At 45.5% G+C, this 13,831-nt stretch overlaps 1 protein-coding gene across 4 annotated transcripts in view; it reads left to right on the top strand.

Moving 5' to 3' along the window:
• The window catches only part of ITGB5 (integrin subunit beta 5), a 118,367-nt gene that overhangs the window by 56,581 nt on the left and 47,955 nt on the right, over positions 1-13,831 (top strand). For all 4 annotated transcript variants that reach the window (XM_040621350.1, XM_040621349.1, XM_040621348.1 and 1 more), the window contains exons 6-8: positions 7,391-7,552; positions 8,976-9,071; positions 10,872-10,961. In XM_040621350.1, coding sequence (XP_040477284.1) covers positions 7,391-7,552; positions 8,976-9,071; positions 10,872-10,961 — 348 coding nt within the window. The remainder of the gene's footprint in view (positions 1-7,390; positions 7,553-8,975; positions 9,072-10,871; positions 10,962-13,831) is intronic.

The following is a 13,831-nucleotide window of genomic DNA, read 5'->3' as shown; positions in this document are numbered from 1 at the left end:
TGATCTGGGTATAAAGATGGTGCTGCATCTTCAGATGAGCTCAATTCCAGGTGATGGCAGACACTTTTGGATTTTGGTGCAGACCTGGGAGGAAAGCTTAGGAGAGAGGTCAAGTGCCTGGTAGGATTGCCAGTCACCCAAGTAAATCTCCACAAATGGGGGTGGGGGGTGGGGAGTGTTCTCTTTGACCTCATCCACCTGCTGGGAGGGCAGCCAGAGGGGCAGGGGTAGGATGGTGCAGTGTGCCGGACATGCAGGGGTACTCAAAGGAGTTCGGGTTGGCACAGAGGCCCTGAGAGCGTGGCCTACAGTAGCCATGGGATTGGTTCTTATCTTTGGCTGCACATGAGGCTCATCCCCGAGCTTTAGAAACACTGGCGGCTGAGCAGCAGATCAGCCCAGTTAGATCAGGAGCCCTGGGCGTTAGTATTGATGAAGCTCCGTAGAGGACCCTGAGTGCAGCCAGGGCAGAGACCATGTGCGCATGAGGGAGGGAGACGGGATCTGAGAACTGTCTGGGGGTCACGTGGAGATGTCTGATGCTAAGGAATTGAGAAGAATAGAGGCCATAGATCTGCCAGTCTTAGAGACAGACACAAGTGAGATTGGCAGCATAGCTGGGTCACAAGAAGAGTTATGCAGAGTGGGTCATGAGTGTGTTTTTGGCACATGGAAAGGAACCAGAAGAGAGAGTGACCGATGGAACAAATTCTCCAAAGAAGGCAGGATGCAGGGGCTGTGATTCCTGCGGGAAGAGCATCCTTCTTTGGGGACAGAGAGATCAGAGAGGCCAGGAGGATGTCCCTGGGACTGAAAGGCATCCTTGGGCTGTGGGACCAGACCCTGCGGCCACTGGGAGTAGACGGGGCAGCAAGTCCCATTAACTGTCTCTCTCTCTGATGAAAAAGGCGAGGTCACCTTCTGAGCGAGTGTAGGAATGGGGGTTTGCAGGCTGAAATAGACCTTGGGGTGAATTTGATGCAGATCTGAGCCACGAACAGAGAGAAGTTAAGTGAATCGCAACCTTGGCTGGATGTTGGATTTCTTGCTTCTGAGTCGGGTACGTTTCTGTCCTGCCCAGCCCCTGACATTTTCATCTTGCGGCTGACCTCTATGGCATTTAATGAAACTGGCTTTTAAATATTTTGTTTTTACTCTGAGACATGGAGAAAAATGTAGCTAAATAAATAGATCTAGGGTGTGCTTTTTTTCTCGCTTATTTTTTTTTTCTAAAAAGAGAATATATTCAATCTAAAAGTGTAGAAAATGCAGGGAAACGGAAAGGAGAATAAACATCACCCATGACCCTACAGTGTGAAGATAAGATTGTGTGCTTCTGAATTACAGATTTAGGTCACAGATTCGTGACTCCATGGAAATACTGATGACAGTCCTTGTCAGTGTTTACCTGTTTACTACATACAGGTACGGAGCTGGGTGCCCCTCCCTCTGTGTCATCCTCTCAACTGCCCCATTTTATCAGTATCCTATTATCGCCCTTTTATAGAAGAGAAGCGGGTGGGGAAGGATTGAGTAACTTGCCCCAGGTCCAAAAGACAGGTTGAGGCAGGTGCGGGGCTGACCTGGGACGGGCCAGAGGAGCCCCTCACTGCTATGGAATGCTGCCACCGAATCAGTGTCCGAGCGGTATTCCCCCGCACATTACTGACATTCGTCTCTTCGTGCCATTTCTTGTATTTAAGAGACTTTATGAACAAACCAAGTCTTCTTTAAATGAAACAGCTTTATTGAGGTATAACTGATGTATAATAATCTACACATATCGAAAGTGTACAATTTGAGAAATTTCGACATGTTTACACAGCACCTGTGATACACACACACACACACACACACCACGATCAAGATACCATATCCTTCTCTCCCCAGGGAGAGTTTGTGCTCCTTTGTCGTTTCTTCCTCCTGTGTCTGCTTCTCTTCACCCCAGGCAGCCCCTCATCAACTTGCTGTCACTATACGTGAGTTTGCATTTGCTAAAATCGTGTATATACCTTTTTTGGCCTGGTTTATTTCAGTGAGCACAGCGGTGTTGAGGCCTACCTGTGCTGCGGAGTGTCTCCGTCCTTTCCTTTTGCTCCTGAGTGGAGTCCGTTGCATGGATGGAGCACAGCTCGTTCCCCGTCTACCTGTGGGTGGACATTTGGGTTGTTTTGGATAGCTGGTCGTTTTGGCCTGTTACAAATAGAGCTGCCGTAAGTGTTTGTGTTCAGGGGTTTGTATGGATGTTAGCCTTTATTTCTTTTATTTCTGTGGCTGGGAGTGGATTTGCGGGGTCATCTGATGGGTGTTTAACTTTTTAAGAAACTGCCAGGCTGTTCTCCAAGTACACGGACCATTTTACATGGCTGGCGGCCGCGGGTAATCCGCACCTGCATCAGCCCTGGATGTGGTCGGCCTTTTCCGTTCCCGCCGTTCTGGTAGGTGTGCGGTAGAGTCTCATGGCGGTTTTAATTCAAGGCCTTTTTCGACTTTTCACCGTGCAGTACTTCATGGCTCCTGTGACGACGGCAGAGCCTCCCATGTCAAGCAGTGGAAGGCTGAAGAAGAAATGTAGAAATCAGTACCAGTCTTAGAGTAATAATCACAGACCCTCTTTGTAGCCCCTCTTTTATGTGCTAAGGGCTTTTTAATACATTATATCCACACCTAGCGTCAACCCTGCAAAATAAGATTTCCTCCATTTTACTGATGAAGAATCCAGGGCTGAGAGAGGTGTCTCAGAGCAAAACGGATTTGAACCCAGCCTTTGTTCAAAAGCTCATGTACTCTGGCTCCCACACCATACTCCATCTTGTAGCTGTTCTTTCTTTAAAAAAAAATCTGCTTTCCCACTATTGCTTTCTGCCCCAAACATGGCGTACAGAACTTAAGCCTTCAAAATAGTCCAGGCGGACAGTAGGAAAATTATTTCTAATGTAAACTCTCTGTGGAGTCCCTGCTTATAAAATCTGAGCCCAAAAGCCCGGGTGAATGAATAAGCATGTCCTGACTCATTCTCTGCAGCCCAGCCTCTCGGCCGAGTTTGTTAATGTCACTTACATAACAAGAGTCCAGTTCAGAGAAAGCAGAATTATTATTATTATGCTGTGCCATTCTTTGTTTGTAGAGCTATTTCTGTTTCAGATGCAACCTTTCAATTTAACAAACATTTCTCTTGGACCCCGCAGTCATTAGTTGAGAGACTACTAAGTTATTTTAATGATCTCTCTCTCTGACACACACACACACACACACACACACACACACCCTCTATACCATCCTCTCTCCCTATATGATTAGCTGAATGAGCTTTATGAGTAAGAAACGGATCACCTGAATCTGGCTTCCCTGGTCCTTACTCGTTCAGTGACCTTGGGCTAGTTACGTAATGTCTCTGAACACCAGTTTCCCCCTCTACATGATGGCGGTGTATTTCCTGCATTACAAGGGTTGCAGTGAAGATCAAGTGGACTAGGGGAGGTGATCAATAAATGTTAAGCATTATTATTCCTGTTTTTGCTCACAATAAAAAAGCTTTTGAGGCGTTAAATAATTTGGTCAAAGCTGTGCAGGTAATTACAGGTGGCAACAAAATGAAAATGCCTATCTTGGGGCACCCAGATTCCACATTGTTCTGTGTCCTTGTTGCCAACCTCCTTTAGATTCCTGCAAGCCCCCCCCGCCCCGGGGAAGCTGGCGTGGAAGAGAAGAAGACAGAAACAGTTGAACAACAGACCCGCCTTCAAAACCCAGTCTTGTGAAAGTAGTACTTGGTTCTGAAAGACAGTTGGGGGCACAATGGAAAAAAGAAAAAGATATTGCCTGTCATGTCACCCCCAACCACAATATGGTATATGTTGTTTCGATTGCTCTTACTCTCTTTTTCCTAGAAAGTCACACTCGTTTCTCACGTGGTTTGTAGTCACAACGCCATTATAGTATTGTACACTTTGTTTTCCACTTAGTATTACACATGTATACACATAACTTCATACTTTTTATGAGCATAATTTCTAATGGCCAGAGAGGAGAGATCTCGTACACTTTGCCATTCCCGAATAAGGGGTTCACATCTTTCCCTGTGTGTCACTACTGGTGAAAATACTGCTGTGCATACCTCAGAAAACTGCTTGCAGATAGAGTCCCTTGAAGTCGAATCAAAAGATTGAGTCAAAAGATGTATATTTCTTGAAGGTTTTTTTGTTTTGTTTTGTGTTAAGTCACATTATTGGGGGATAATTTACGCAGAGTAAAATTCACCCTTTTAGGCTAAAGTCTTCCAGCCACGCCCACAGTGAAGATAGAGATTGTTTCCCTCCCCAGAAAGTTTCCCAGCATCCCTTTGTTGCTGGTCCCTCCCTTTACTCTCAGCCTTTGGCAAATACCAATTTGTTTCCGGCCCTATGTTTTTGTCTTTTCCCGAGTTAGTACGTTGCCTGTGGAGTCAGGCATTTTTCACTTAACGTAATGCTTTGGAGATCTGTCCAAGTTGTGTGTGTTAGTAGTTTGCTCCTTTCTGTGCAGAACAGTATTCCATTGTATAGATGTACAACATTCTGTCTCTCTGTTCACCACTTGACGTGCATTGTTTCTACTTTTTGATGATTATGAATAGCTGCTATAAATATTTGCATATGGGGCGCCTGGCTGGCTCTTTCCTATTCTTGATCTTGGGGTTGTGAGTTCAAGCCCCGTGATGGATGTAGAGATTCCTTAAAAATAAAATCTTAAAAAATACATTTATATAGAAATCTTCATGTGATCATAAATTTTCATTTCCTTTGGGTAAATACCAAAAAGGGGGATTGCTGGGTTGATGGTAAGTGTATGTGTAACTTTATAAGAATCTGCCAAGCTGTTTCCAAAGTTGCTGGAACATCTGTATTCTCACTAATTATGACAGTTCCAGTTATACCACATCCTTGCCAGCACTTTGTATTATCAGAGTTGGTGTGTTTGCCATAGAAATAGCTGTCTAATAGCATTCTTATTGTGGTTTTAGTGTGCAGTTCCTTAATGACTAATGATGTGGAGGACCCTTTCATGTACTTATTTTCATCCATATCTCTTTGGTGAAACGTCTGTTCAAGTCTCTATCTTTTTAAATTCAGTTGTCTGTTTTCTTACCTATGAGAGTTCTTTATGTGTTCTGCATACAAGTTCTTTATCAGATTTTTATTTCTTTGCAAATGTTTTCTCCCAGTCCACGCCTTGTCATTTCATTTTCTTAATGGTGTCTTCCAAAGAGCAGATGTTTTTAATTTTGGTAAAGTCCAGTTCATCAGCTTTTATCCTGTGAATCATCTTATCTAGGAAATCTCTGCCTATACCAGGTCACAAAGGTTTTCTCCTGCTCCTTCAGAAGCTTTAGAGTTTTAGGTCTAGTTAATTTTTTAATCTCTTTAGTAAGAGGTATGGGTTGAGCTTCATTTTTTTCCATATGGATGTCTGATTGTTCCAGTACCTTCTATTGAATTGACCATATATGTGTGGGTCTATTTATCTCTATCATGCTCCACCATCTATGTTTATTGAATGTCTCAATTACTGTTGCTTATATAAGCCTTGACCTTAGATAATGAGTCCCTCAACTTTGTTGTTTTTAGAAAATTATTTGGCTAGTCTCCATTATTTGCCTTTCCATGTGAATTTTAGATTAAACTTACCATTTTCTCAAAAAGCCCTTCTTGGCTTTTGATTGGGTTTGTGTCAGGTTTATAGATCAATCTGGGAAGATATGACATGTCAGTAACATTGGTACTTCTGATCCATGGAAACTAACTCTGTACATTTTTTTACATTTTTTAGGTCTTTGATTTTCTTTAAGGTTCATAATCTACATTGTCAAATGAATGGTTGTTCTTCTACTTTCTTGTCAAGGTGTTTAGCGTATTATTGTGTCCTCGTGGATAGCACATCCACATTTTTCCTGCAAAAAGTGCTTCCTTGCAAAGTCCTCTGTATCCTTCCAGCCCAGCTTAAGTTTCACGTACCTTGGGAAGGCTTTCCTTCCTCCTCCTCTCCTGTTTCCATTGACATTGTATGTACCTTCATTAGCACCCTCATCATGATGTGCTGGAGTGTGTTTCTGTTTGCTTGCACGCTCCTTGGGATCTGGAATAAGCTGTTTTGTGGACCCAGTGCCTTCCATAGGACCTGGCACACAGTAGGAGATCAGCAATTATACGTTGGATGAATGTTGAGAGTCGAGGAGACTGATTACCCAAAAGGTTAAGTTCCTTCTCACAGGAGGCATCCTGCTCTCAGTCCTCATTGGCTTTTCTTCAAACCCTTTTTCTCTCTCTCATTAGTCTGACTTTTCGTGATTTATTTTTTTATTTCCATGCTGCTTTTGGAGCAAGTGAGAAAATACTATAGCTCTTTAAGGCTGTTAAATTCGTCAGTATGGTGATAAGAAAGACAGTGATGCCCTCAACCCTTCCTCTGCCAGAAGTTCAACAGCTCTTAACTTGTGAAGTCTGTGAATCCAGTCTTCGGCTTTCACATCAAGCGTGCATGTGTAGACAGCTCTCGGCACGTGTCGTACTTCCTGCACTCACTGTGCTACCAGCATATTCGCGGATGCCCTTTCACTATTAGCAAGAAAGTGGCCATGTCTCAGTTTCTGCTAATAATAATGACTGGGAGTGTTTTTGTGCAGCCCTGGAGCCACAGTGGCTCAATGTGAGAAATAGAGTCTTTCCCTCGCAATACAGACTGTGTTTAGCTGTGCCTCTGACTGGAGTGTGTGCATGAAGCAGCGAGGGGAGAACGGAGCTCACCTGATTGACCTTAACACCAGAGTAGCTCAGTTAATGGCTGGAGTGGTCCACACCTGCCAGATTAGATGGCAGATTTTACCACATCCTCCAAAGACAGATCCATTAATCACTGGAACATTCCATCCTGAGGGGGATTTGTGTCTCACTGGGGGACTGAAGTGTTCCCTTACTAGTCATCTTAGATAAGGCCAGCTGGTGCATTGTGGGCGATTGGGTTGAGGTGGGTTAAAGGCTTTTGTGGTGAAGGAATAATACATGAAGCTAAAAGGGGAAGCGTCCAGAAGGGGTAGGCCTTGGTATAACTGAAGGGAGCAGGGAAGCATCTGATGGTCGGGAGGGAGGTTCCACGCACGTGGGCCAGTATGGGCCCAGCTGTGGAGATTAGTCTCTGTGCCCTTAGGCTTCCTCAGTCCAGGCCGTGTCTCTCCTCAGCTCTGTGGAATCCTTCCTCTGGTTTCTATGAGTGTTCCCCAGCTGTGCCTGTAGGGGAATGCCTCTGATTCAGACCATGACCCCGGGAGAGGGGCCAGTGCCCTGTCCAGTGTCCTGGGGCAGGCTTGGGCAGCAGTCAGAAAATGCTTGGCACCCATCAGACTTCTGTCTTTCAGGAAAAGATCGGCTGGCGAAAGGATGCATTGCATTTGCTGGTGTTCACTACGGACGACGTGCCCCACATTGCGCTGGACGGAAAACTGGGGGGCCTGGTGCAGCCCCATGATGGCCAGTGCCACCTGAACGAGGCCAACGAGTACACCGTGTCCAATCAGATGGTGAGGGCCGGGGACCCCAGCCCTGCTCCCATGATCCTGCCCGTGGTCCAAGTGCTCACCTGGCCCCCTACTCATGGACTTTACTATCTGTTCTGGAAATTGGGTTTCTATTCCATCTCCCCCAGCTGGGCTTCCAGAACTCCTCATTAACTTAGAACGTTTCTCACAGATTTATGTAGCTGTTTCATTTTTCTGCCATTGTGCACTTAAATGCAAGCTAGTTAAGAAGAGGGAACCAGGGCAGACAGGATAGATCTCAAGGGTAGAGGTGATCTTACAGGAGGGCAGAGACTGTGCTCCTGCAGAGATCAAAACTGGGATAAAAGTTACAGGGCAAAACAAGTGAAGATAAAACTTTGTGACTTCTAGAAATGAGCCCCAGAAGCACTGAGTTCTGTCAGTGTCAGGAGTATGGCTGCAAATGTCCTGCACAGAATGGGAGGCCCCAAGGACCTTGCACCGTTAATAGTCTATGACTATGACCATGTCATTTAAAACAATTTATGCAAAATTTCAAACATATATAGTAGTAGATAGACCAGTGAAATGAACTCCTGTATACCTGTCACCCCGATGCAACGATTATCAAGATCTTGTCACACTTACTGTGCAGTTAAAAAAAAAATCTATACCCTCTTCCTTCCCAAATCCATTCTAGTGTCTAGCTAGAGAGAACTATTTTATTTTTTGCTGGGCAAGCCCATTTTCTCCAGTTTCGAGCCTTACATGTTATCTAAGAGTAATGGAGTCTGGAAAAAGGACTCTTAACTATAAAACTTAATAACTGTAGAGCTGACGAGGACCTCTGTACCCATCGTTAGCCCTTAAAATCCTTTGGGACATTATTAGACTGCCTCTCAGACTCCCCTCTGCTTGGCCCCATCCCCCACCACTGCCCAACATTTAGTCCAGAGGTCAGGAGCCTCTTCTGCCCATTCCGAGTCGTTCGCAGGACCTGTTAAGGACATTGGCAGGGCCAGTTCTTGGACTTAGGAGAGGGAAAATAAGGCAAGGAGATAGGGAGGAAAGGTCTTAGGGAAGAGAGGAAAGATAACGGGAGCTGATGGTAGATGGTAGGATGTGGTGGCTGAACTCTAGGGGGGGCCTCTCTTCTCTGCCCCATCCCTGCTGGAAGGATAGAGGGAGGCACAGATCAGGTGTGGGAATCTCCCACTCATCATATCTCCATTCTGGCTTGGCGGGGAGGAAGGGGGCAATGCATCTAGTTTGGGAGGCGCCAAAGGGTCCTTTCCTAGAGATCTCTGCGTATTTCCCCAGTTTGAAGCTCCGGATGGGGCTTGGTTATTATGGGTGGCCAGGGGAAGATGCTTTTCCCAGCAAGTGTTGAGTTCCTGAGTGCATGTTGAAGCTGAGATACCTGTTAGAAATGTTACAGCCTTCACCTTTTTTGGCCTTGGCCTAGGACTATCCATCCCTTGCCTTGCTGGGAGAGAAATTGGCAGAGAACAACATCAACCTCATCTTTGCAGTGACAAAAAGCCATTATATGCTCTACAAGGTATGTCTGGAGGGAAGGAGGGAGGCTGGTGGACTGATTCTGGGGCCCATGATGACCCCAAGGTGAATAGGAGATTAGACTGTGTGGCAGGGCAAAGTGTGGGGAGGTGGGGTGAGGAGTGTTAACAGCCTTGCTCTATGTGGGAGGAGATGCAAAGGAGGGGTGGAATATAGCCCTGTCTTGATCTAGTGGAAAATAATAGTATTGAAGAAGCTATTAACATTCTCCTAGCAGTGCATGCCTTTACAAACAATGTAAACATATGGTATCTAGTTTGATCTTGAGAAAAACTTTGGAAGTAGTATGAGCTCCCATTTTTCAGGTGATGAAATGGAAATCCAGTGTAATAGGGAAGGAAAATATAAAAGTGTACAGGAGGAAAACCCAGGCATCAAAGGAGGCTACATCGCTGACTCCAGTTTTCTGAGTTTTATGCCTTCCTCGAAGAGTAGGGCAGACCAGGGGCTTAGTCTGAGCCAGGAATTCCCAAAGAAAGCAACAGCTGTCTCGAGTGAATAGAGCAGTCTGTGTATGAATCTATTCTGTCTAAGAGACTTTTCCCGGGTCACCCTCTGGACCATCATTATAAGCTCCCCTCGTGAATGTGTTCTTTCTCACAACCATAGGCGAGTCACATTTTGAACCAGAAGTCTCCTAGTTGCTCAGGGGGTGTTCGTGTAAGCTAGATGTAAAACCCAGCTCCCCTCTGACTTCCTTTGCCTTGAGAAGTTATGAGAACTGAATCAGCAATCCCTTCCCAGCCCCACCCGCCCCTTGGACCGCCAGCCCCCGTCCCCTCTCCAGACTGCTCTTAAATATCCACAGAAGAACCTCTGTCTGACTGTGGTTTTCTCTTGCTTCTGCCTGAGATTATCACTGATAAAATGCCACTTATATCTACTTGAGTTCTTTCTCTTCTTCTAGTCTGAATCAATTTTAGAAGATGAAAACAAGGGATGAGGATTGTTTTCTTGTTTTGTGCAGTGGAAGAAAGCAGGACAAAACCTGTCCATTTATAAGGAACATCTCTAGAGGGATCAATTGCACAGACTAGGCTGGGTATGCTTCTAGACGCTTCAAGATCGTTCTTGCTCAGAACCAAGGACACCTTGCCCAGGCAGTCGACCCATGCAGCCCAAGGCAGGCTGAGGGCAGTGGGAGTTTCTAGAGGTCTCTGGCACTTTAATACATGACATACTCAGGTATTAGGATAAATGAAAGAGGAAAGGCAGCCACTTCATGGCTGCCTGCTGTGCCTCGGGACTTCACCCAGAAATACCCAGCTGTCCTCGGGAAGCCACCATTCACATCTGAGTTCCCTATTCAGGGAAGAGGCCATAGTTGAGACTCTTGGAAGTGCTTCTCCTTTTGCTCCTGCTGAACACATCGAAGATGTCCTTGAGCTGAACCCAGGAATACAGATCTATGTAGATCTGAGGAAAGATGGCAAGAATATCAAGACTGTTGACCGTAGAGGAGGATGGAAGTTCAGAGTTGTCTGTTGCATGTCAGGGAGAGAGATCTCCCGGAAGGAGCAGGACATTCTGTTTCAGGAACAGACCTTGCCAGGCCCTTTGCACTCAGACCTTCTGGGGTTCATATTCCACAGTCTGCTGCCCAGCTCTGTTCCCCAGAGCCGGTTCTTCTCGCCGTTCCTTGTGGCGTCTTCTCCAGTTCATGGTGTGAGAGAGCGTGGTGCCAGGGGTCCTTAGTGGTCTAGCTCAGGAGCTCAGTTGGTATAGAAGGGTAAAACTGGCTTATATTTCTTTTTTCTTTCTTTTTCTTTTTTTTTTCTTCAAGAATTTCACAGCCCTGATACCTGGAACCACAGTGGAGATTTTACATGGAGACTCCAAAAATATCATTCAGCTGATTATCAATGCGTACAATGTAAGTCGTCAGTTTCTTCCCCGCTGCCACCTCCACCCCACCCTCTCCCACCGAGGCTCCAGGAGCTGGTGTGTATGCAGGTGGGCAGTGAATTATGCTGGCATGTGGGGCTCTGCTTCCTACTGCCTGTCGCACTCTCTCTTTCTCTCTCCTTTTTTTTAAAGATTTTATTTATTTATTTGACAGAGAGAGAGAGTGTGCGTGCACAAGCAGTGGGAGTGGCAGGCAAAGGGAGAGGGAGCAGGCTTCCTGCTGAGCAGGGAGCCCAATGCGGGACCCTGAGATCATGACCTCAGCCAAAGGCAGCTGCTTAACCAACTGAGCCACTCAGGTGCCCCAAAGATTTTATTTATTTATTCGAGAGGGAGAGAGTGAGAGAGAGAGTGAGAGAGAGAGAGAGAGAGAGAGATTGCAGGAACAGGGGGAGGGGTAGAGGGAGAAGCAGACTCCCCACTGAGCAGGGAGTCCAATGTGGGACTGGATCCCAGGATCCTGAGATCATGACGCGAGCCAAAGACAGATGCTTAATCTACTGAGCCACCCAGCCGCCCCTTCGCTGCCTGTCTCTTGAGTTTGATGCCTTTCTCCTTCACTCAGGTTTGGGGTAGAGAAGGCCATCCTACTTGATGCATCCTCTCCCCTCAACTCTGCCCTCTTGACTCTCATCAAAAGTTGAACCCAGTGATCAGCAAATGGCTTGATCAGACTCAGGCCAGTGGGCCCTGGACATGCTTGGGTGCTGACTTCATGATAGCCTGGGCCCGTGGGAGCACCATGCTTGGGTAGGCCCAGGTTCTCTGCACCTGCCTAGTTGCCGAGGTGATCCTGCCTGCGTGTTGGCAGGAAGTGAGAAGTGTGCACGCTGACCTTGCCTCTTAGTGGACAGGCCAGTCAGCATTCCCCAGGCTCTAGGCGCTCTGCATAGAGCTGCAGACTACAGTGGAATATAAGAATCCAAGAAGAAACAAAAGGTCTTAGCCTGCCCACTTAGGTCTGATTGTAATCAGGGCCTTTCAGAGGGAGGCTTTGAGGGCCTTGTGAATTCTGTGTTCTGTGACTTGTCACACTGACTCAGCTCTCTGTGAGTAGTAAGTGGGGCAGTGCCAGACACGCACTTCAGCTGTCCCTTCCTCATGCCAAGCCCATCTCTATGATTCCCAAACCATTCTCCTTCCTATCCTCCTTTCCCTCAGTTCTGTGGACCCATGAGGTACTTGACTCAGACCTACTTTTCTCAGGAAAATGGCAAGCCCAGTTTCTTGTGCTGGCAAGTATGTACCCTCTGCTGTCCCCTCCCTGCTAAGCTCCACTAGGGTTGTAGCTTCCAGTGTCCACCCAGCTCCTCATGGGGCCAGCTAATTCCCAAATTGGAATTCACAGTGCAAGTCCCTGTTAAAACAAAGTTACGCATAAAGTAAATATAGTTTAAGTAGCACTATTAGTCCTAAACTTATGTAAAATAGACATTTGTGGGCTAACCTGGGAACCTCATTATCCACTATGGCATCACACATGTGGTAGAAAAACCATCTTAAACCAAAAAGGTAAAGGATCTATATTCTAGAAACTAAAAAATACTGATGAAAGACATTGAAGAAGACACAAAACAAATGGAAAAACATTCCATGCTCATGGATTGGAAGAATAAACATAGTTAAAATGTCTTTGCTACGCAGAGCAATCTACACTTTCAATGCCATCCCGATCAAAAATACCAATGATATTTTTCAAAGAACTGGAACAAACAGCCCTTATATTTGTGTGGAATCAGAAAAGGCCCCGAATCGCCAAGGAATTGTTGAAAAGGAAAAACAAAGCTGGGGGCATCACATTGCCTGATTTCAAGCTATACTACAAAGCTGTGATCACCAAGACAGCATGGTACTGGCACAAAAACAGACACATAGACCAGTGGAACAGAATAGAGAACCCAGAAATGGACCCTCAACTCTGTGGTCAACTAATCTTCAACAAAGCAGGAAAAAACATCCAATAGAAAAAAGACCGTCTCTTCAGTAAATGGTGCTGGGAAAATTAGAGAGCTATATACAGAAGAATGAAACTCAACCATTTTCTCACACCATACACAAAGAAAAACTTTAAATGGATGAAAGACCTCGATGTGAGACAGGAATCCATCAAAATCATAGAGGAGAACGTAGGCAGCAACCTCTTTGACATCGGCCACAGCAACTTCTTTCATGACACATCTCCAAAGGCAAGGGAAACAAAAGCAAAAATGAACTTTTGGGACTTCATCAAAATAAAAAACTTCTGCACAGCAAAGGAAACAGTCAACAAAACAAAGAGGCAACCCACGGGATGGGAGAAGATATTTGCAAATGACACTACAGATAAAGGGCTGGTATCCAAGATAGATAAAGAACTTCTCAAACTCAACACCCAAAAAACAATAATCAAATCCAAAAATGGGCAGAAGCTATGAACAGACATTTTTCCAATGAAGACATACAAATGGCTGACACATGAAAAAATGTTCAGCATCATTAGCCATCAGGGAAATTCAAATCAAAACCACATCGAGATACCACCTTACACCAGTTAGAATGGCAAAAATGGACAAGGCAAGAAACAACAAATATTGGAGAGGATGTGGGGAACTACGAGACAATGTGTTATTCACTGAACTATCTTCCCCACTACTTAAGCACCTAGAAGGCACGGACTCCTTCTAACTCACCTGGAATATTGAGCAAGGCCTAAAATCACACTTCCATTTATATGTTCAAAGTACCCCAAAGATACATATGTAGTGAAGAGAAGGGCCATATGCACCCCAGTGTTCATAGCAGCAATGTCCACAAGAGCCAAACTGTGGAAGGAGCCGAGATGCCCTTCAACAGATGAAC

This window comes from Ursus maritimus, unplaced genomic scaffold (assembly GCF_017311325.1).
Source record: "Ursus maritimus isolate PB19 unplaced genomic scaffold, ASM1731132v1 scaffold_4, whole genome shotgun sequence".
NCBI classification, from domain to species: domain Eukaryota; kingdom Metazoa; phylum Chordata; class Mammalia; order Carnivora; family Ursidae; genus Ursus; species Ursus maritimus.
This window is presented reverse-complemented; position numbering and strand designations above follow the sequence as displayed.